At 37.7% G+C, this 23,368-nt stretch overlaps 4 protein-coding genes and 1 long non-coding RNA gene across 6 annotated transcripts in view; 2 read left to right on the top strand and 3 right to left on the bottom strand.

Moving 5' to 3' along the window:
- Mub (mushroom-body expressed) overlaps nt 1-9,558 on the bottom strand; it is a 106,698-nt gene extending 97,140 nt beyond the window's left edge. The window contains exon 1 of the mRNA XM_064121719.1: nt 9,406-9,558. The gene's annotated coding sequence lies outside the window, so the exon portion shown is untranslated. The remainder of the gene's footprint in view (nt 1-9,405) is intronic.
- Nucleotides 9,559-10,862: 1,304 nt separating this feature from the next.
- LOC135162802 (TAF5-like RNA polymerase II p300/CBP-associated factor-associated factor 65 kDa subunit 5L) lies at nt 10,863-14,667 on the top strand. Its single transcript, XM_064121667.1, has 7 exons — nt 10,863-11,294; nt 11,461-11,618; nt 11,887-12,226; nt 12,489-13,057; nt 13,174-13,321; nt 13,398-13,566; nt 13,666-14,667. Exons 1-7 carry the CDS (start codon nt 11,220-11,222, stop codon nt 13,971-13,973), a joined length of 1,767 nt encoding a protein of 588 aa, XP_063977737.1. The 5' UTR covers nt 10,863-11,219; the 3' UTR covers nt 13,974-14,667.
- A 226-nt stretch (nt 14,668-14,893) lies between these two features.
- On the bottom strand, nt 14,894-18,704 carry LOC135162780 (transcription elongation factor B polypeptide 3). Of its 2 annotated transcripts, none has more exons than XM_064121622.1 (2): nt 18,236-18,704; nt 14,894-17,698 (listed from the first exon to the last, which is right to left on the bottom strand). In XM_064121622.1, exons 1-2 carry the CDS (start codon nt 18,302-18,304, stop codon nt 15,653-15,655), a joined length of 2,115 nt encoding a protein of 704 aa, XP_063977692.1. In that variant the 5' UTR covers nt 18,305-18,704; the 3' UTR covers nt 14,894-15,652. The 2 variants fall into 2 exon arrangements, with proteins under 2 accessions (XP_063977692.1, XP_063977701.1); XM_064121631.1 differs by lacking the exon at nt 18,236-18,704 and adding an exon at nt 18,070-18,193.
- An 849-nt stretch (nt 18,705-19,553) lies between these two features.
- LOC135162894 (uncharacterized) lies at nt 19,554-20,299 on the bottom strand. Its single transcript, XR_010299035.1, has 2 exons — nt 20,159-20,299; nt 19,554-19,994 (listed from the first exon to the last, which is right to left on the bottom strand). It is a non-coding gene; the product is annotated as an uncharacterized LOC135162894 (long non-coding RNA).
- Nucleotides 20,300-20,654: 355 nt separating this feature from the next.
- Nucleotides 20,655-22,851, top strand: LOC135162809 (pre-mRNA-splicing factor Slu7-like). The gene is made up of 4 exons (XM_064121680.1): nt 20,655-20,817; nt 20,909-21,569; nt 21,719-22,016; nt 22,132-22,851. Exons 1-4 carry the CDS (start codon nt 20,655-20,657, stop codon nt 22,717-22,719), a joined length of 1,710 nt encoding a protein of 569 aa, XP_063977750.1. The 3' UTR covers nt 22,720-22,851.
- Nucleotides 22,852-23,368: the final 517 nt, after the last annotated feature.

The raw sequence follows: 23,368 nt of genomic DNA, 5'->3' as shown, positions 1-23,368 counted from the left end.
AGATTTTGTAGCGTAATATTCCATCCCAGTTTTCATGAGTTACACTGATGATATAGACCATCACGTTGCACATTAATCTTGTCCTGTAAGGCAGGCAGTATATAAAGCCCTCTCTCATCCCTCTTCCCTTCCTACCCAACGTACACGGCTCCTCAACCCAGTATACTTGGCTTTTCTGCTTTCCTCGCTCTCTACATAACGAAGAGAACGCGACAAGTGAACCGGCAGGAAACACCTGGAGGCGCTTATCAGCAGTATTCACAGCCACCTAGTTATTGAACTTTTATAACTGTGTCACTGGTTAATCGTTTGATTTTCTTGGTTCATTAGTTTTCGGGATTGAATCTCATTATTTTCCGTCAAAGTTGGATGAATTAATGATTTTTACTCCAATATTGAAGCCTTAAAAAGATTTTTAACATTTGGAAATAATTAGAAAGTTTATGGTTAGAGGCAGATTGATGCAATAATTGAAAAATGGCGATTTTTCAAATTTACGAGCATTTTTTATGAATTCATGAATAATCAATTTTTTACCGTTAAACCGTTGCTTCGGAAATATAATAAATTTATTCAGACGGAACCTTTTACCAGAAATCGATTACGTAAACAAGGAAAATTGAAAAAAATATGAATAATTCTGTGCAAAATATAATTAAAGTGGCGTTGAATATTGGGCGCTTTGGTAGAATTTGTCTCGCACAATTCAAGGATTAAATTTACTAATTGAAAATAGTGGTCTATACCGTAATCGTACCAAGTTGGAAAAAATATTCAGATATTCTCAAGACAACAGATATTCAACATATTGACTAATTTAGAATATCTTAAAATCAGGCGCTTGAAAAAGCCGATGAAAGTAAAAAAAGTCCTAATTTTTCTTAATTTGTTTCTAAATTTGAAGGAACTCTAGGTTTAACGTTAAAAAAAAATTGAATTAATTTGCTGAAAGTAGGGAAACAGAGCAATCTTCAACGCAACTGGATTATCTTTTTGTAGCTCAACGTGATGGGCAACTATAAACGGAAGAGTCTACCCCAACGTATCAAGTTGGTCAACGCTGTCGTCTGGAATTGCGTAAACGGATTTCCACAGTTACCTCCGATCCTTCAGGTCCTGTCCCATTAGAGAGGACACGTCGTGGCTCTCAACGTCTGAAACCACGCCAGAGATATCTAGTGTACAGAGAGGAAAGTGCAATGGATTTCCTAACACACCGGAGATAAACCCCAGCTCTCCTACATACAACATCGGATGAGTGACTGAGGAGCTGCCGGTATTCCGGTGACCTCAGATGTTCTAAGACCTCAGAGATAATTATTAAATGGCATCAGACTCTAGCCGGACATCACCATCATCAAAATCCCATAAAATCTAGGATCAAATGATATCAATGGAGATGATGGATTTCAATAATTCAAGTTAATGAACTGATAGTAAACTACGTGACAGATTGACTAGCCCTCTTCAGACGTATGAATGACGTTAGTGTACCCGAGAAGATGTCACCAGGTTCGTTAGCTCCTTGGGTAACGCCAATCGAACCGACTCGAGACATCACTAATTGACGTCATTTCCAGCTGATCCCTGAGGTTGTTGTCTCAACGTTTATCACCCAGTACAACCAATTCCCATCCTACAGTGATCCTCGTTAGGATGTCTCGTCCATTATGTTCCTGATTATTTATTCATCCAGCGTCAAGTGAATTTCCACCATAAGTCAGAAGACTTGGACTTGAAAAACACCTCAACAGCTACAGCTATCTCCTTTCTTTTTCAATCACCCTGAATTCTTCTCAAGTGTCCTGAACACCACTCGTTAGCGTCAATGTGTAGTTATCGTGTCCTTAAAACAAGCTCAAGATTAAATTGTCCAGAAGCAGTTCCACATTTAAGATGTACTAAATCCTTAAGAAGACCTCCAACTCTTGTACTCGTTTAAGATTGGGATATCCTTTTTACTGAATTACGAACTTATCGAGTAAAGTTTTGTCGATGGTGAGTAAAAAAAGGAGAGATGGGATACGAATGAGGGACTGGGACACGCCTCTTGGCATTACATTTAATAACGTCCAATAAACGTTTTCCTCTATCCAACCAATGCTCCCAAGTCCATTCTACCCGGCGCCCTCAATATATATATATATATATTTTTTTTTTTCCTTTTTCGTTCACCATCCCCCTTTCTTTTATCATTTCTCCGGGGTTTTCTCACTTGCACCAGTACTCGTGACTCTTAACGCTCTTACTCGTGTCATATCGAACGAACGATTACACCCGGTCGCCCTTTTTGTGATTGTGAGAACGGGACGAAGGGCAGGAGTCGTCCGGGTATAGAAAAGCCTTTCCATCTGACGCGGAAACGAATCGGCTAGTAGCATCCCCCGGGTTACTATCCTGGATAATATCCGGGATGGGCGACTGGTACAGGCACAATTCCACACTTCATACAATTGGATTTCTCGATTGATCTCCGTATTTAATTTCAAGAAATATGAGGTAATAATTACATATCGAGAATGAGGGAAAAGCTATTTCATAAGTTATAAATTGCTCTTCTCCTTTCACCATTGTTCCTCTCCCTGAAGTTATTAATGTCTTTTTACAAAAAAAATGGTTGAATTGCCATTTTTTTCAATTTTTAAAATCTTTTCTAGGAATGCGGTTATAGAAAATTCCGAGTAATAATTATTTGAAGCTCCTATTCTGCTAATGAATCAATTTATTCCCATATATTTTGTTGGCAGTCATTGCAAAACAATAAATTCATTCGACAGTCGTCTTCATATCATATGATGCATTCATACATAGTCACATATGTATAGTATGTATGAATAAATCATAATGATAGATATTATATGTCTAGTTCAAGAAACACACAAGTAAATTGTTTCAACATTGAATATTTTTCGTCAGTGTTACAAAAAATATACATTGAGAACAATAACACTAGAAAGATCCGAAATACTTCAGTCAAAAAGATTTCATATCCACTCGAATGGGTGTAAAAATACCAAGAGCTCTCGATGTGAAACAAATTGAAATGGATTGGTACGTTTGAGGGATGGATCAGAGTGAGATAAAAGCTGCCATAAGAGTCTGGTGCCTCAGAGGCAGTTAACCCCCCGGGCATCGCGACGTGACTCGTTTCTCTCAAGTCACAGTCGAAGGAGAGTGAATCTATCACGAACCCCTCAACCAGTGTTTTTATGGTTAGCCAACATGTTTAGTGAATGGCACAAAGGTGTTGCACAGAGCAAAAACTACCACAAATAGTATTGTGCTGATGTGGTAAATCTTAACGATCTGCTGATCTTGATGATCTTGAAAAAATCAATGAACCCACAACGCAATAATTGATCCATGAAATTAAATAATTTCTTCGTTTGTAGACTAATAAATTCGAGATCCCACATTCATTCGCAAATAATTTTGTAAACAAACTCTTATGGAACCATCTAGAAGCAAAATGACGCTCATAAATAAAGAACAGTTGTATTTATGCAGATAAAAAAATACGTGGTAGACTGATATAAAGAGAAATAAAATGACAACTGCTGGAGGAAATAGGAAATTTCATCGATGACGACAAGAAATGACAGACATTTTGTTTTTAGAAAATTGTCACGGTCATAGGCAGTTGTAGATAGACGATATTCACAGACGTTATAAATGGCTCGTCATATGACGGCTCATGTGACGCATTTGCATCTCTAGTTGGAATACGAGTGGACTCTCCGAAAGGGTGAGGAGGGGAATCAAAGGCAAGAAGGGAAAGGTACAGAGATGGCAGTAGGAAATTTCTGCAGGATGTATTTATAGGATGGATTGTGTCTAGCTGGCAAAAAGCCCAGTCCCCGTGGTCGCACTGCATTCGCATTTGAACTTTGTAAATTCAAATTAAAGGTACAAGAATCGAGTTAGAATAGCCAATTTCAATAACGAGTGGATAATACTTTAGTTGAATTGGGCACATGGTTACGCATTCACGGTGACAGATGCTCTCGTTATATCAAGTGAAATGACCAATTCTCGATGACAATCCAAGGAGCTTACTTGTCTTCAGCATTTGACTATTATTGTTGCACATCGTGGAGCTGATTGAATGCAACAAAGAAGCTAAAAATGAATTGAAGAAGATTAATTTGACGTGAAACGATTGATGGTGCTAGATGCATATTTCGTTGGTGTGACAGATGTATTCAACCTGACTCAAGATTTTTCATCAGTAAAATGTGTTGTTTCTTTTTCATTTCCCAAAAAGCTTGCTGTACATACCAATAATCTTCCTCTCAATGATTTTCCTCCTCCCCTTTATTTTCAACTTCAATCATTCCTCGAAAGTTCTCCCTATACCATTCCCCTTGCTATTCCTCGAAAAAAAAAAGAAATAAGAAAAAGTTTCAATGCCGAAGCACCACTATCCCCCGAATAGAATGAAATGCTGGATTTCGCGGGTATCTCGAGGGTCAATAGACTACCGATGAAGGGAGATATTTGATTTTTTTTTCCCTTCCACCACTCACCGATGGATTTTAAACGCCTCGTGCCTTTTTCCTATAGCCTTACAGTAACTCTAAAAATATTTGCTGTAGCCACGAGGCACGTGACACGAGTAAAATTCCCGCTTTTATCCTTGGTTTTGCTGCTGAGATTCCCAGACGGTGCATTGGGAAAAGGAAAAAAAAAACACATTGAGAGGAAGAGAGGTGCACACCCGAGGTCGACACCAACTCCCCAAGGCCCCAAAAAAGCTTCATCCCTCAGTGCACTGAGCCACCTGACGCTGGAGTAAGATAAAACGCGACTTTTATACGTCTATCATTCACGCACGAAATACTTTTATTCACATTGCCAAGAGAACGAATTGCTTTACGTACATAAAAATATGTAGAAGAGAAAGAAAAAAATAGCAGTGTGCACTCATGAGTTTCGACAGCTTGAAAATTCCTTCTTCAAAATATTCATTTTATTACCCCTACATTATCGTAAACAATGTTATGATGGAATTTTATTATCATTATCAAGTGAAAATCCCCTGCAATTGTAAATTTTTCGTTGAATCATAAAAATCGAATAGTTATCGAATGAAAAATGAATGCAAGCACAGGGCGAAAAATTGTCCCAAACCATCACGTTAAATCCATGCGACTGGAGGAGAAGGTTATTACCTGCGCCCGGGGGGGGGGAGGGATTTCAATTAATCGAACGGGTCTATAAACATTGTCTCGTCGTGGTGTCGTACCGAGTGCGCGCCTCGATGAAAATCGATTATCGACTCACTATGAACGTGGGCACAGCAGCCGGCCCCGTACCAACTTCCTATCCTCCTCTTCCTTCACCCCTCTGCGCCTTTGCGCTCCTTTTCACAACTCTAGAGAGGCAACATTCGAATGAACAATGACCCGACCTCGTTCTCATCATTGAGCACAAACGCCTGACCAGTTACAATAATAATGTCACCGTTGGGTTTTATTCTATTTTTTTTTTTAAACAAATATTTTCGTCTGGTCACGTACGTTCCAAGGATGTTGTAGATAATTAGGGAATCTCAAGGAACAACATTTCATGAGCTGAGAAAATAGTCCTTTACTGAAACTTTTATTTTGAAGTGAGAAATTCGGTGTTAAAGGAGCCTTCGCACGTCATAAATTTTAATTTCATTAAATATGTTAAGGTATAAATTCGGAAAATTTGGCACGAAGTTTAAACAGAAATGAAGGAAACAATTCCCATTTTCGATGGAAATAAATAAACAAAAAGATTATGTAAATTACGCAATAGCTTTTAGGATAAAATTCAGCCCGACTGGTACATGGCGTTTATGATTAACGAGTATCGACCAGATGCGCAGCCGAATGATTGACTCATGAGACACCCCTCCCACGCATAATTCCATTAATTTACAGTTATGGAGTGATCAACAGTGGCTCATTGCAGTTCGAAGACAATCGACAGTCACCATATCATTGATCAGCTCCCGCGATTTCACCTCAATTCAAATGGAATAATAAATTGAAGTACTACGAGTGAATAAACCAGATGTTAAATTCGAATTACATTGCACCCATTTTGGCTTAAATTTACGTGATGAGCTGAAATCCATGGGCTCCAAAGCCGATTATATCTCAAGGAAACTGTTCCATATAGTTAATCCCTTTTGGATTATAACCATTTTTACTTGAATGAAATGAAAGCTCGTATGATTTTAATATTGGCCTTGAACTGTCTCTCTGTAATCAATAAAAACCATCACACATGAGCACCCGGACTTTACAATTCAGATCGACATCCAAAATAAACGTAAAATTGAACTCCTGGAAACAACGATAACCAACAAAATCGTGATTTTTTTTTTCAAATCCTGCCAATAACTTGATCTATCCCCCAACAGTTGACTAGAAACAGTTTTTCATCCCCAGATACGCAAAGTTAATCCACTAACAATTGAAAATGAAGAATGAGAGAACGGGGAAAAAATGTGAAAAGCCATAGACGAAAAAAAAAATTTCGATGAAACCGAGTAAATGGATAGAGATCAAAATTCGAGTCTGTTGCTGGCAGTGGCACTGTCTGGAGCCCGTTTTTGATGCTGCCAACGAGAAATAGGGTGAAAGGGAGAAGAGCCGAATAAGGGGGCCAGGGGATGTGGCCCCCGTACCGGGTTATCCAGTTAATACTTTCCAGTTCGTCTACTGTACAATATACACACACGTAGATCCGGAAGTGATGTCTCTTTTGTGCCAGGTGGTCCGTGATTATGACCAACGCTTTACGGCCTTGTTGTATTTGCACATATACACAGGTACAATATACACAAACGTTGAAATATCGTTTGTTCACTCGACAGAGGGGTGGGAAGGAGGAGTTTGATCGCTCAGCCAGAAGAACATTCAAAACCATGTTGACCAGCGAGTGAAGCTGAATGTCGATGGGAAAAGCACCAGGTAAACTCAATTTCATAATCGTTTCAGTGACATCAGTGAACTCATCCCCAGTGTTCACTGATTAGGGAGTAAATTACCTGTGGATTTTTTTAATCATACGCTTGCAATTAGTTAGCGATTATAAAATGTAATTAATACATTAGAACTAGTGAACAAAGGAACTAATTAGGGAACGTATTAATACTTTAAATGCAAAATAACTCCCCCAAAATTTTTATCCATCGATTATTCGACAAATAAATGATATGATGATGATGAAATATGAACTTGAAATGTAAATCGAAGTTTCTCTTCAATCTGCACAAGTCAGAGAAAACATATCATGTTTATTTGAGGTGTAAACTGAACCGTCAATGACGAAAATTACCGTTTTCATCCAGAACAAATGCAATTTCCTATAAATTTCAAGGCACCAAGTGGATCTCAGTTGACAACTGACTACAGCAATGGAGTAATGTGCCGTAGGGGTCAGGTCACGCTGTGTCAATTTATACAAAGTGTGCATATTTTGCAAGGTAACTATACGGATACTTCAAAGACGTAGGATAACATGTACATGGAAAATTTCCTTCGTACACGCTTCATCCCATGTACCAAGCATCCCATCTCCCTTTATCTCACATTGCTGGGAGAAGTTGTGCCCCCATGAAGCCAGTGAGCCCACCTTCCAACGCATGAACGCTCGCCTACCACCGCAAAGGATTATTTTTAGTTCAATTTGTCGCTCGAATAAAACCATAAAGCCAAACACATACCTGCGTCATCTGGGTGTATGAGGAGGAGGGAAAAAAAACTAGAGAGAGAGAGAAAGAGAGTCTGTGAATATTTTGCAGGATGAAAAGAGTCTGTGGGACACACTGAGGCAATATAGCAATCATTTGCTTGTTTGGAAATTTATGTGACAATCAGCAAATCAATGAATCATTGGTCTCAATAACAATTATAAAAATACTCAATCATTTATATCTCATATAAAATTAATGTGAATAATCCAATGAATGAAAAATCTAATTTTCCCATTTTTGTCAAATAACAATCTCTGAATATTCTTTCGCTGGCAGAACATTAATGAATTTCATGAAAATATTAATTATGTGGTTCAAAAAGGAGCAAATTACTCGGTGAACGGGTGAGCTGGATGAATATGGAAATGATAACACGATTTGACAACGCTGATTGCCTATTCGACAGCAAAATCGGATCGTCCCGTTAATGATATTCGTGTAACCGCTTGTATCCCATCCGTTGTATCACCATTCGTGCGTGCCTCTGATGTCCTCTCACGCTTGACCCTTCCCCTTCTTCCCCCCCCCCCACACCTCATAACACGCATGTATACGTACACTATGTCTCTATTAATGAAGATCAAACTCTGGTGAACACTGAGGGATTCCATCCAGCATCACCAACGAGCGATGGAATCTCTCATTAATCTCATATCCAGCAGTCCATTATTTTAATTATTACGGCGATAAAAACACGTAATCATTTTCTCATGAATTAATTCAATCGACTGATTGAAAACTGAACTGACAGTCTGCTCCTGTTTTCACCCAAGGTATCTTTGCAAGAATTTTAATGGATAAAATTCCAATTTTCCATGATTGCACTAAGGATAATCCATCCATTCAATGTCAATAGCTGTAGAGTCATCAACAATCAAGCTTTAACCCCCGCAATTGAAACCGCAATTGACCATTTGAAATTCTCTAATTCATCAATAGCTGATAACAGAACAGAAAAGAGAAATAGGGATATGAGTCAGTGGAGAGAAGGGCATCATGGATATCCTCTATCGGTGTGCAGAGAGATATATTTATGTTAGTCATAGAACGCGAAGGACCGCAGAGAATAATAGAATTTCAAGTAGAAGCCAGTGTTGATTCATCATTGATTGCGATTTAACAACTCGTTGTGCCATATTATATCCCGAATCCCTTCGTGTATTCACTTTATTCAATCGAGTTCCCGTGGTGATGTTAAAGAGACCATCATTCACCGGAAATTTTTTATAATTAAAAATAATCAATTAAACTTTAGTCAATCAGCGAATAATAATTGACTATTCAATATCAAATCCGCTCATACGCGGTAAATTCCGAATTATTATTAATTGCATTCTCCGAAACTCTAGAGTTTACGAATAATTTATAATGACCGAACATATTGTAAAATGTCCGCCCCTGAATTTTAAGAGTGTTAAGAACATTTGGGTATGGCTAAAGCTTGAAAATCTATTAATATTGATAACGTAGAATAGTTCCCAATAATCAATCATTTGTTAATCACACGAATTATTCTAGAGTGTGCTTCATAATTCGAAAGAATATCGCGTCAGTCAATAGTTCTGCTCATTTAATTTTAATAAATTTTCAAGCTTTAATCGTGTCAAATAGTTTTAGTTTTCGACACGATGTAATGTTTCAATCAGAAACCAAGAATGAGATTTAAAACTCACCACAAGCTCCCTGTTTATTCGAATCCCATAAACACTGGCCTTCAGTCTCCATCCGCGTTGAAATCAATAAGCAGATTATTCACAACAGGAGATTACGTCGGTGGTAAATTGACACTCGCTCGATGGAGGATGTGAAATAGAGGGAATCAATGTCTCCAACCGCCTATGGCAGCTCTCCAGACGAACGGACTTCCGCTCCACTTGTCAGTCCTGCATCCATTATACTCTTCATTCGTACTTGTTAATTTTCACATTTTCACATTTTAGTCGGTGGCTTTTATGCACTGGTCGTGTCGTTAGAGTGTGGCACTGGCATGCAGAGCTCTCAGGTTAGCTACCCGACTTGGGCAGAAAATTTGTAACTCTTCATCTCTCAGTTTGATTGTTATGTCGAGCGGAAGTCTTACAAAAGGCGGCTGCACCTGTACAGGTTTTTTCTTCTGAAGTGAGGTTTTTCCATATTCTGTGACTGCAGTGGTCGGGGGTGGGACGGGGACAACTCGTAAAAACTGGAAAGGTTATAAAAGAGAATAACAAGTGGGAAATTGCTCTTGTCTTGCATATGGTAAAGGTTCTTCTCTAAGAAATACACGCCCACATGAGAAGAACCCACCACTTCATCGCATTTCATTTCCGAGATATTCAATACGTTTTCGTCCCTTCGACTTGTGTTTCAATCGATATTATAGCCAATCAACATTTCTCGTCCCTCAGAAAATGTTTTTTCTTTGTCTTCATTAGAAAATTAGCGATTCGACAATGGACGCCATATGTAGAAACTCAATATCTGAAGTTGAGTTCATACGAGAAATGTTGTGGTTGGACAATAAACCAATTTTCTTGCTTTGATATTCTCTAGTAATGAAATTTTGTACGCAGTTCAGACTATTTTGCGTTCAAAATACGCGAAATATGATCAACATTAATATACAAGAAAACAATGAAATTTCATGGGCAGTTGACGCCATTTTCAGAGCAATGGGGCTGACTGGCTGGGTGGTCAAGGGCATTAATTCAGATTTCATAGAGAGTTCATATTTTCCAAAGCATTTTAGAAGTAATAAACTTACCATTGCATGTTAATTAATGATAGAACTCAAGAATAATCGGGAAAAATGAATTCCGCCGGCTCGTTAGCGAACGAATGGATGTGGCCAAAAAATATGGCCGCAATACAAGAAGATCTGAGGATGATGGATTGAAATGCTACCATTCCAAGTGAGAAATGCAATGACTAAATGAATCTATGCAGTGGTCATTGCTGCAGCCAATGGAGGGATGATAAAATATCGGTCCATAGGATCGGAATGATAGCCCAGTGCTTACTGAAGGCCGGAGGTGTCAGCAGTTTTTAGTCGCATATGCCGTCGCCCTCTGGTAGCGCGTTCCAAAGTCATCATCTGCACAGAAATCCCTCGACAAAACTTATCATCCATCGGTTTCGATAATACACGGAAATAATTTCCTCATATTTTCACAAATAAAAATATAGAAATCGTCTTTTTTTACCCGCTTTTTATGACAACATTTTGCCATTAGTCCCGCTCATGTTCATGAGCCATTCAAAAACACTTCGTGTACATAATACATTTATTGCAGTATATTTATTGAAAAAATTTATTAACCATGAATTCTGTCAATTTTATTTGTCATTTGAATGACTCTTGTGTGGTTAAACAAGTGATTGGATACGTGTTGTGCTACTCCATCGGCCCTCGTTCAAGTCAGCATGTTTCATGATGGCGTCCAAAAGCCCGCTGGACGTATTTTCTGTATTCAAAATACTAAATCTTGATTAATGAGAGTGAGGACAAATGAAGATGAAACGTACAAAAAGTGAGATGATCAATGCAACCGTCGAGTCATACTTGAAACGTCGTCGTTATCAGGTGAATTATTACCTCCAAACAAAATCTATTATTTCATACCTATCCACAATCAGAGCCTGTCTGTTGCACCGTGGGACAATTAACCTAAAATTGTGTTTACAATTTTACATTTATCATCACTGGTGAACTATTTCAACGTTTCATTTTCGGAAATGTTTTCCTACAGGATTGTGATTTATTTCGTAAAACGGAGAGACCTGGATGCAGAAGCAGTGAAGAAATGACCTTGACTGCTAAAGCTGAGAGTGCACTATCCCGAGACAACTCCATAGTGTTCAGCGCTATCATCAATGATGTTGTAGCTGCTGATCAAGCTTACCAGAGGTATTGTCTTTATTTTTTCGACCATATAATTGTTGTGAGCTCAATCATTTTCAAATGTTTGTCATTTCTTACGAAAAAATAGCCAGTAAAACAGTTGATTTCTGCAAATACAGAGGTGGCCAGCTATTCTCAAGCAACGTACAGACTTCTTCGCAGTTGGAAAACATTTTACAAATAATTGTTTCAACCTCATAGTGTTAAAACTCTCATTTTCATGTACTATTCGTGATAGTAAGTTTGACAGGATTTTTTTTAAACCACTTTGCAGATTAAAAGTGTGGGTCTACTCGATAAAGACTCAGCAAATAAAATACGAGCTACACGGCCTTCTATATCCTGTTTTCTGTCACTTGTACCTCGAAATACTTCACGCTGGTAATCCACAGGCTGCCATTCAATTCCTGAAAAATTATCAGGGTGACTTTGTCACGGATACAGAGAGGGATTTCCTCGAAGAATTGTCAAGTATATTTACAATACAGGATATCGAATTGAGGCCACTTGTCAATGCATTTCGAATGAGAAAGTACAAAGTTGATATGTCTGATGAGGCGCACATTTGTCTACAGAAATATCTCAGTAAAAATGGGCATATTATTATAATGCAGGTAATAATAACTAAAGTGATGTTTAGTTTCGTAGATAGTTATGAAAAATAGAACACGACAACCATTTTCCCACTAATTTTCAAGACAGCAGTCATTTAACTTTTCATATTTCATCTACACAATGACATTTTATTACTAACATCTGTGCAAAGTAACATTTCATGAAATCAAGTTCCACCATTGATTGATATTGATATTTTTAAATTACTATATGAACATTGGAAGAACTGTGTGGGATAAATAATTATTTATTTGATTGCAGATTATAAATATACACATAACTATTATTAAAAAAATAGTAGATATGAATGTGATTGACGAAGAGACTGCTGATCAAGCTCAGGGACATGAAATTGGTATAAATGGGCATGTGGAGCTAGCATCGGGCACTGGAGTTGATAGAGAAATGCGTGAGCTCCAGGAGTCCATTCGATTGATAAGAAACAATGCTTATCAACCATTGAGAATATTTACCGTTAATAATGCAGCTGAGAATGGTAGTTGTGCCACAATGACACCGAATATGGATAGATTGGCTGCTGGATTCAGTACCGCTGAGATTAGACTGTGGGGTGTAGGAGAGACGGTGCTGATGAGACGGAGACAGACAAGATCATCTGTTGCGTTGGCTTGTGACACCGCATCGACGAGTAGACCACCCGATGATGCAAACGAAATGGAGGAGGCAGGTGCTATCATTTTGAGGGGACACTCAGATGTCATCCATGACTTGAAATTTGTCGCTCAGTCCAGTGTATTACTGTCTGCCTCTAGTGATAAGGACATGAGAGCCTGGAGTCTCAGTGATTACACATGCGCTGCTGTTTATCGGTAATTTTATTAATATATATGAAATATGGTTTTACAGTTAAAATTTTAATGTCTTTTGATCAAAATAGTTTTCCTTTCAATTGAACCATCTTATTCACTGTATTCGCTCATTGCAGTGGACATAATTATCCAATCTGGTGTATGGATACCAGTGCTTTCGACTTGTACATAGCAACTGGCTCTCACGATCGGACTGCCAAATTGTGGAGTCTGGATAGGAAATTTCCACTGCGAGTTTTTGCAGGCCATTTTTCGGATGTTAATGTAAATATTACACACGTCAAAAATATTATTTTTTTCGTCATCTTGAGCAACTCATTTGCATTCATTATCTTTACAGTGTATAAAATTTCATCCGAATACGAGGTACTTGGCAACAGGTTCTACCGATAAATCCGTTAGACTCTGGAACAAGGATGATGGTAATTTATTGAGAGTATTTGTTGGTGCTCAATCGACAATTTACAGTCTGGCGTTCAGTCCTGATGGCAAATATTTAGCTGCCGCCGGTAATTATTCTATGATATTACACATACTAGTTGTATTATAAAATTAACATAGATTTTAGTGATAGTAGCCAGTAATTATTGTGATCAACAATCTTTCAGGCGATGACAGGTCAATAGTTATATGGGACCTGGCGACAAATGCTATATTGACTGAACTTAAAGGCCACCAGGAAACGGTGATGAATTTAGATTGGAGTCCAGATGGTCAGTACATAGTCAGTGGTAGTACAGACAGTATCGTACGCCTCTGGCCATCTCATGAGCACATAAAAACCGGCATTAATACCACAACAAACTCAACAGGCAAAGATTGCCGCCCTCAGGTATACTCAACAAATTGCTCAAGTATTCTATCACTTCAATACTATCGGAAAAACAGTTCACTTGTGTGCATTGGAGCTGTGTGAAAACTACTGGATCTCGCTGCCCAAATTGGGCTAACATAAATGGAAAATAAACGCAAAATAATACATAATTATAATCATCATCATCCTCATCATCATCATTTTCAATCTAGTGATAGAGATCCCCCTCACTGGCAACATAGTGAATTAATTTGTTGGACTTGCGGTTTAAAAAATTGAAACTAAAATTAATCGTAATACTGTGATGGAGTGCAGAGTGACGATCAAATAATACTTTCATCTGTCTTGGACTTTTATTCATTAAAACTTTACTGCTACATTCTCAAAGAAGATGAGAGGGGATGAGTGGTAGATAAAAAATAGTGAATTCAGGTGGTTATCGTTAATGTTTCATTGTTATTCGAATCAAAGGAATTAATTTTATAACTCTATTTGAATCGGCCATTTGCCAAACCATTACTTTGAGAATGGAACTTCGTAAGACCTCTTCTGTAGCACAATATATCTCTAATTTTTTTCCTGGTAGTACTCGCTACCAAATAATGGCATTCAACGAGATCCCAGTTGAATGAGAAGCAGTCACTATTGAATTTTTCCACACATTCTTTTTTTTTCATTACTTTTGTAAATAATGGACTTTGGTGATTGTACAGGTAAGAATTCGTTGGTAACTTCTCAATGTTTTGTAAATACAGAAAATAATAAAAATAACGGCTCGAGCCAAGGAGGTCAGCAACTATGCATTCAAAAATTTTCTTTGCTACTAAATTATTTCCCTGTTTGCTTGCGGCAAGATCGAATGAAAAAACGAAAGAATATATAGGAAAATTTGTAATTCAACATCTCTATGTTGATAAACATTAAAAACTACCTCATAATCTAAGGACCATAAATTTCTGAGTTTATATTATTGTCCTGGCATAATTAGGGTGAAAACAAAACTAGAAAATAAGAAAACCAGATTCGCATCAAAGTGTACTTTTTATTTTACTTTCCAAATAATAAATTGTAATATGAGCTATTTCGAATGATAATTACACAAATTCATTTAACTTAAAAACAACAACTTTCTGTAGATACATGAATCCTGTATATGTACAATTACACAGTGAATACAATTTTTTTCCTTCTTTTTCTCTCTACTCTTTCTCAATCCCATTCACCGCTAATATTTTCGTTTTCAATTATACATGTAATTCCTTTCATCTTTTACATTATTTACACCGGTTCGACTCCACAAAAAACATTTTACAATCGAGTATTTCTAACAATAAGGAATATACTTAAAATTATAGAGGATTAATCAATTGATTTGATCAATGAAAAAATAAATATTGCTAATAGTGATGTATTCTTATTCTTAATGAGTCCAGTAAAATTGAGAATAATTGATTCAACAATAAAATAGATTGGCGGCGCAATTAAACTTTTTGCAAAATTTCGCATATCATTAGTCTCTTGTCCTGACCAATAAACTAGAAATCATACGTCTAGTTAGACGTAACAAAATTCACACATGCAAGCCATAAAAAAATACATGAGTTATTAGACTCATGAACCTGAAACAATTACGTGATATCACTAATTTGACGACGTGCATTTCGAGGCACGTACTTGACAAGAATTGACGAATCACAAGATACAGTTACAAATAAGAGAATTAACAAATTATTTGTTTAAAAATTTTTAAAACCTAGGAACTCCATCAGCCGATGAGTTATTTATCGCCTGTACCGTCCTTTGATTAGCTGGAGGGCTTTTGCCATGAGCGGTGCTTTGGTTTTCTTCACAATTGCAGAAGTAGATGTTCTTACTCTGGACATAGGTGGTGGCGGAACAGCAATGTTAGTAGCAGCATTTACTCCAGTAATAATCTTCTTCTTTAGATCCGAGCTAGATGATGAACAAGCAGTACCATATTTAGCTTGCTTTCTGAGAACATTTCTAGGAGGTTTAACTATATTGTCCACAAAAGCCAGTTTAGCAGACCTTAGAGGTACTGACTTACAAATGGACTCTTTGATATTAGCAGTCAGAGTTTTTAGTTTGGCCTCTCTCTCATCCAGACATCTCATGTACATTTCCCTCGAGCTCTCCATTTCCTCTCTCTGCTTATTTCGGAACTGTCTATTACAATGAAACTGCCAGAGTGAATCAGTGTCCTCAATGAGGTAAGGATTATGATGCTCAAGCATGAATAGTTGATCAGGTGTGGCTTTCTCCAAGACAGGCTTTAAAATATCATAGGGTACACCTCCAGTGGCCTCCAGAGCATCGATATTGTCAATTAAAACTCTGATACAAAGATCATAGAGGGTGGGAACACTTGTGTATCCTGATTTGTTCCCCGAGTACACCTTTGTCCTTACATTTTTAGCATAAATAGCATCATTGAGTATCTTATCCTCTTCTATTTTTCGATTAACTGTGTTGTTGAGGTAATTATTGGCTGGCAGTGGCTTGTAATTGGTGCTGATCTCTGGTAATGTCGAGTCAAGATCAACACTCAATGGCTCCAATTTGATGTTTGGTGCTAACAGTGATAAGCGATCCTCCTTGGCTACAATTTCAGTCTTCATTGATTTTGGTTTTGATGTCGAAGGATTGGATTCTGCCTTGGACTTCATCACTGGTGAGCTGGGTGAAACTGGACCTGATTTCTTCTTCACAATAGGAGCTGAACACATACCCAGAGCCTCAGCAAATGTCGCCCCAGAATTGCAGTCTATCCCCTCGTCACCATTCAAATGTTTCTTCACACTCTTGCTTGGACATTTATTTTTGTCATCTTTAGATTTTGATGACGAGCTTGATGAAGGTTTTCGCTCTTTCTCATGTTTCGAAGATTTGTGGTGAGAAGACGAGGACGATGAACTCCCATGATCTCGAGTTGACTTATTTTTCTCCTCGGATTTATCTGAACGATGTTTGTGGTGACTGGAACGGGATTTTTCCTCATGCTTGTCGCGTTTTGAGTCCTTCTTGTGTGCATGGATTTTCCGAGTTGGACTCTCATCTTTCATACTCGATGATACAGAAGATGGTGTAGAAGAAAGTTGAGCGTGAATTCGTTCCTCAGCATCAGAATTTTCATCCGTGGAATTATTGGGCCGTTTGCTCGGATTTTCCTCACGATTTGGAGAGTCGTGCTTTCGTTTACGATTTTGAGAGCTGCCGTTGACCTGCTTGTTCTCCTTGGACAGATGAAGATTCGATTCCTTGGACTCTTTGTTCAGAGAATCAGATTTGTGATTTTTCTGAGACTCCTGAGTACTTTCTTTTCGTGAACTGTGCCTCTCCTTCTCTTTTGTCGATTTCAATTTCTCCCCTTCATTCTTCTCTCTTTTTTCTCGCGATGAATCTTGGGATGATCTAGAAGACTTTTTTTCGCTTTTAGATCGTGGATTTTCGCGACTTCTGGACTCAGAAGAATGATGATGATTGTGCTTGGAATCGTGCTTTTTGTGAGAATGTCTCTCCGATGTTTTGTCCGGCTTGTCTGGGTTGGAGGCCTTATCAGTACCAAGGTCCGAATTATCACTATTAGGTTCGGGTACATCTGGATGAGTCTGGTCATCATCATCCTCAGGGTCAGTGCTTTCCTCATCCGCTACCATTGTTTTCCATTTTGCCACTAAAGCCTTCGATGCATCACCAACTGTGCCCTCGTATTTCCGAAGGGCATTCACCGTTCTGCCTACTCCCGTATCTTGAAGATGTTGCACGGTCACGGGAAGCTTGTAAAGCTTTTCAATACAATGAAGCAGCTGTAATGAGAGGGGAAAAAAATTAACATTATGCCTGAATTTCTTAATTCCAAAGTTCTTTGGAATTCAGTAATTATGAATAGCATTAATGATCATGTCTATGGTTCTACATTTTCAAACCAACAGTGATTTAGTTTGGAAGCTTTTTTTTCTTTTTCAATTTGAAGCAAATATATAGATCATTTCTAGTTCAATTATTTCGTATATATAACAAAATGGAGAAAATCAAAATTGATTTTAATAGATAGTCGTTGAAGAAAATTTCTAACAAATGTTAATAATCTCATGCACACGGAATAATTTCATCTTTGACTGGAGATCTTGTTAAGTTTATTGCAATAGTTGAATATCAATTAAAAATAATATTTTACTGGCGTAATTGTCATATGGAAGCGAAATATATGTCCAGAGGAAGCACTACCAGTAACTTTCTAGGTTAGATCAAGTCATTTTTTTTATAATTGACGGAAACAATGTTATCAAAAATAATTGTCAGATAGAATATAAAGAGAAAAATATATATATTGTAATATTTACCCTCGACTCGTTGTTGGAGCATTTTTCAATACTCTGCTGATAATGTTTTATTTGGCTGACAACAGACATATTGCTAGATGCCAGCTGGTGTGAGCGAGCGCTACTACTGAAGTCTCCAACTACAATTGTTGTACCAAGAGATCACAATTTTTTATTTTCGCGCAATCACACGTGATCAACAATTGAATTGATGGAAAAAATAACTGAACACTGAACTCACTGAATTAATTGTCTAATTAACACAATTTTCGCGATTTGTCAACTATGAACCATCAACAAATTGATTCACTTCCGTTGAAATGTTTTGTTCAATTTAATTGACTTTGTAGCTCAACTGAAGAATAAGCGAAAACAGTTTAATGCAACTCTTGTAACTTCACGAAAATGATATCACTATATCAGATAATTCACTACTTGTATCGGTTGTTTTTCACTCTTGTCACTTGCGATGTAACTACTGAGAGGTCTCGAATGAGAATGATTCGGTCAGGTCTGAGGAGTCTAGTTTTGTTGGAGTTATTATTCATGTATTGGTGGATTACAGGACAGTTATTTAGAATTTTGGCCAACCAGCCGAGGGCACTAATCCCTATGGTAATTAGTCCGACTGGTACAGCTAGTAAGGCAATATGGTCAGTGTCCTAAAGCTTGTATCATTAGTCTGGCAGACCTGGCGCCGCCGGACCCTTGGGCCCCAGGATTTAATCCTCTACGTCTAGTACGATTTTATTCTTCGTTGGCATTGCCCTTTAATTTTTTCATATGAGAAGGAAATAATGAAATCCATTGGCACGACGTTACTTAAAGCCCTTCAGACGTCAATTTTATAATCCCCGTAATACCTGAAAATTTTCCCCAAAAGAACACCAGTATTCTTCAGAGATAATATGTTTGTATAGATGTACCTGTGGGGGCATTGGTGGGGGTACTTTTTTTGCTAGAATTTAATTATTGAGAAAACAAAAGGCTGAAAGCAAAAAAAACTTATTTGACTGATCATTTTTGCCACAAAATTAGAATCAATGATTTCCTTAATGATTTTATTAAATAACAGGCCTGAATTTGATTCAAATATTTGAAAATAGGAAGACACGTCGAGCGCATCATTGTGTCCTAGAAATGACTGAAACTGAAGACAATTTTAACATAATTCTCTATTGTTGTTCCATTTCTAAATTAATTATTATTAATATCAGACTGACATTGAGGTCCAAACTCAATCAGAATATTTCTCTCCGTACTAATACTCCTTCAGAATCTATTGAAATCTTTGAAATAATAATGGTTTCCTAAATAAATACCAATTATATTTAATTCAGGTAATATATTTATTACGTACTATTAATACATTTCTCATATTAATTCTCACTATAATTAGTCTTTAGAATTATTTCCGATGTGCACTCGGAATAATAAAAAAATATATATTAATTAATTAAATAAAACTAGCCATTGGGTCATCCTCCCTAGGTCTCTTCATCTGGAAGGCCTCCACCGCGTCAGCAGTTGGTTCCTTGGCTGTGAACATGCTATTATATGGTCTCTTACGTTCATCCATTTTTAGGAGTCTTTCCGCCTCCCTCTGGCTCTCCTCTTCCTTGTTGAGAGCCTCCTTCAAAGAATTGCCATCCTTTTCATTTATCCTGTTCCTCAACTTCTCCTTTTGCTTCTTCTTCTTATTTTTGTTCTTTTTCGATTTTGATTTACGTTCTGTTTTACTTCGACAGTCTTCCTCCGACGAAGAATCACTCGAGATCTGCTGTACATAAGATTATAAACCGTAATTTTCAATAATTGAAGGAAAACACAATGCTTACGGCACTATATCACTTTTAGGGTTACGAATATCAAACTACAGATTTCATTATTTCCTTCTCATATGAAAAAATTGTAGGGCAATGCCAACGAAGAATAAAATCGTACTAGGCGTAGAAGATTAAATCCTGGGCTCAAGGGTCCGGTGGCACCAGGTCTGCCAGATTAATGATGCGATTTTTAGGACTGTGGTTATATTGCATTACTACCTGTACCAGCCGGCCTAATTACGATAGGGTCTAATACCTTCGACTGGTGGGACAAAATTCTAAATGCAATACACAAATACACCAATAATAACCGCAGACAAAGGAGACTCCTCAATCCTGACCAAATCCTCCCATTCGGGATCTCTCAGTAGTTACATCTCATGTGACAAGTGTTTTCTATGATTTATTTCCTGTAGTTTGACATTTCTAACCTTAAAAGTCATATAGGGCAGTAAGCATTGTGTTTACATTCAATTATTGAAAATTACGGTTTATAACCTTATGTACAGTATCGGTGGCAGTCATTTTATGGTGTAAGGATTATAATAACCATAAAGTTGGAGTATATACCTGGAGTGACCCTTGAAACCTCTGCTGGTGATTAAAGAACCATAATGGCAAATCCTGTGAGGAACGTCCCAATATCTCAAATTCTAAAGAATAAGAGCACCTTCGAAGATGAGCCAAGAAAAAAGTCAAGGGAGGATTGGAGAAAAGCGAAAGAGTTGGAAGAAGCGAGAAAAGCAGGAACAGCCCCAGCAGCTGTCGATGAAGAAGGTTAGTCTTAAAAATCTTCATAAAAACGATGAACCAAAATTTTTTTTTAATGTTTGTCGTGTTACTAACAATATTAACTTATATATTTCAGGAAAGGATATTAACCCGCACATTCCCCAGTACATAAGTGCAACTCCCTGGTACTTTGGAGCATCTGGACCTACTCTCAAGCATCAAAGACCCCAGCCAGAGAAGCAAAAAGAATACAGCAGTCTTGGTGAATGGTACAAACGGGGAGTTGATGCATCAAATGTAGCCACTAAATTTCGAAAAGGAGCCTGTCAAAATTGTGGTGCCATGGGCCACCAGAAAAAGGATTGCTTTGAGCGACCTAGAAAAGTAGGCGCTAATTTTAAAAATAACAACATCGCGCCGGATGACTTTGTACAGCCAGAATTGTCCCTATCGTACGATGCTAAACGCGATAGATGGGCAGGCTACGATCCAACAGATCACCGAGCCTTTGTCGAGGAATATCAGAAGATTGAGGCTTGTAAGAGGCAAATGAGAGCCGAAAAATTGAATGCTGAAGAGAGCGATGAGGAGGATTCCGATAAAGATGAAGACAAATATGTAGATGAAGTTGATATGCCTGGAACTAAAGTCGACTCGAAACAAAGAATTACAGTGAGAAATCTCAGAATAAGAGAGGACACAGCCAAGTATTTGAGAAACTTGGACAGCAATTCTGCTTATTATGATCCCAAAACGAGATCAATGAGAGATAATCCTTATGCTGGAACGGAGAAAGAGTAAGCCTTTCTTTATTTCATTATTAATTTTATTATTTAACTTAATTTGAACTGTTTTATGAAACCTCACGGGACGAAATGGCTCGTAACGGAGTTAATAAGCAGCTAGAGATGATAATGTTCCTGAATGTTTCTTTTTACCCCTTCAGAGTCGATTATCAAGGCGAAAATTTCGTTCGTTTCTCTGGTGACACTCAGAAACACGCAACAGCCCAATTATTTGCCTGGGATGCTCATGAAAAAGGTGTCGATGTGCATTTATTGGCTGAACCTACTAAACTGGAGATGCTGAAGCAGGAGTACGATAAGAAACGAGATGAGCTTAAGAATGAGGCAAGAGGTAGTGTTGTGGACAAGTATGGAGGCCACGAACACCTTTCAACGCCTGATCCATCGCTTCTACTGGCACAAACTGAGAATTATGTTGAATATTCAAGATCAGGAAAGGTACAATTTGTTGATAGTTGAATTAAATAATAATCGATAGTTCAATAATAGATAGTCCGAATCGTGTAATAATTTCCCCAAATTTGTATTTTATATGCATAATTTTTTATTTCAGATAATTAAAGGACAGGAGAAGCAAGTAATTCGTTCTCAATATGAGGAGGACATATTTCCCAATAATCACAAGTCAGTTTTTGGTTCTTACTGGCGCGGCGGTCAATGGGGGTATCAGTGTTGTCATTCATTTATAAAAAACTCCTATTGCACTGGTGAATCAGGAAAACAGGCCCTAGAATCAGCCCAAGCAATTCCGGAAATTATGTCTACAAGTGAAAAGCCGATGTTGAATGACTCTGAAGATGATAAAGAATCAAGCAGTGAGTCCTCGAGTGATTCTTCGTCGGAGGAAGACTGTCGAAGTAAAACAGAACGTAAATCAAAATCGAAAAAGAACAAAAATAAGAAGAAGAAGCAAAAGGAGAAGTTGAGGAACAGGAAAAATCAAAAGGATGGCAATTCTTTGAAGGAGGCTCTCAACAAGGAAGAGGAGAGCCAGAGGGAGGCGGAAAGACTCTTAAAAATGGATGAACGTAAGAGACCATATAATAGCATGTTCACAGCCAAGGAACCAACTGCTGACGAGGTGGAGGCCTTCCAGATGAAGAGACCTAGGGAGGATGACCCAATGGCTAGTTTTATTTAATTAACTAATATATATTTTTTTTATTATTCCGAGTGCACATCGGAAATAATTCTAAGGACTAATTATAGTGAGAATTAATATGAGAAATGGATTAATAGTACGTAATAAATATATTACCAGAATTAAATATAATGTTATTCAACAAAATCATTAAGAAAATCATTGATTCTAAATTTGTGGCAAAAATGATCAGTCACATAATTTTTTTTTTGCCTACAGCTTTTTTGTTTTGTGGGGGTAGACAACGCTTCTACTGGCATTTATTAGTACTATTTCAATTGATAGCGCCCGTGATGGTGGCATACACGAAACTCGTTCGCAAATTATCATTTGTTGATAGGAATGTTAACTCGTAAGAAGAGATTATAAGGGGGATTGACGACCATTGGGGAGCGGCTTCAACCACAAAATTTCGTAGTGGTGACGCATGAACTACAATGGTGAATGTACCTGTCGGTAAGACATTATCCCGAAGAACATGGTCGAACGAGCTGGGGGGAGGATTGGTGAAAGAGGTCCACGAGGTTACAAAAATGCGAAAAACATAAAAACAGATTTTAGAATATTCCAGGAGCCTTAGAAAGATCGTAAATTGTTAAACGAATTGAATGACGTGCACCCCGTGATAATGCCTTACCAACAGACACCT

This window comes from Diachasmimorpha longicaudata, chromosome 1 (genome assembly GCF_034640455.1).
Source record: "Diachasmimorpha longicaudata isolate KC_UGA_2023 chromosome 1, iyDiaLong2, whole genome shotgun sequence".
Taxonomy (NCBI): Eukaryota; Metazoa; Arthropoda; class Insecta; order Hymenoptera; family Braconidae; genus Diachasmimorpha; species Diachasmimorpha longicaudata.
The sequence above is the reverse complement of the archived record's forward strand: the minus strand, read 5'-3'. Positions and strand labels throughout refer to the sequence as shown.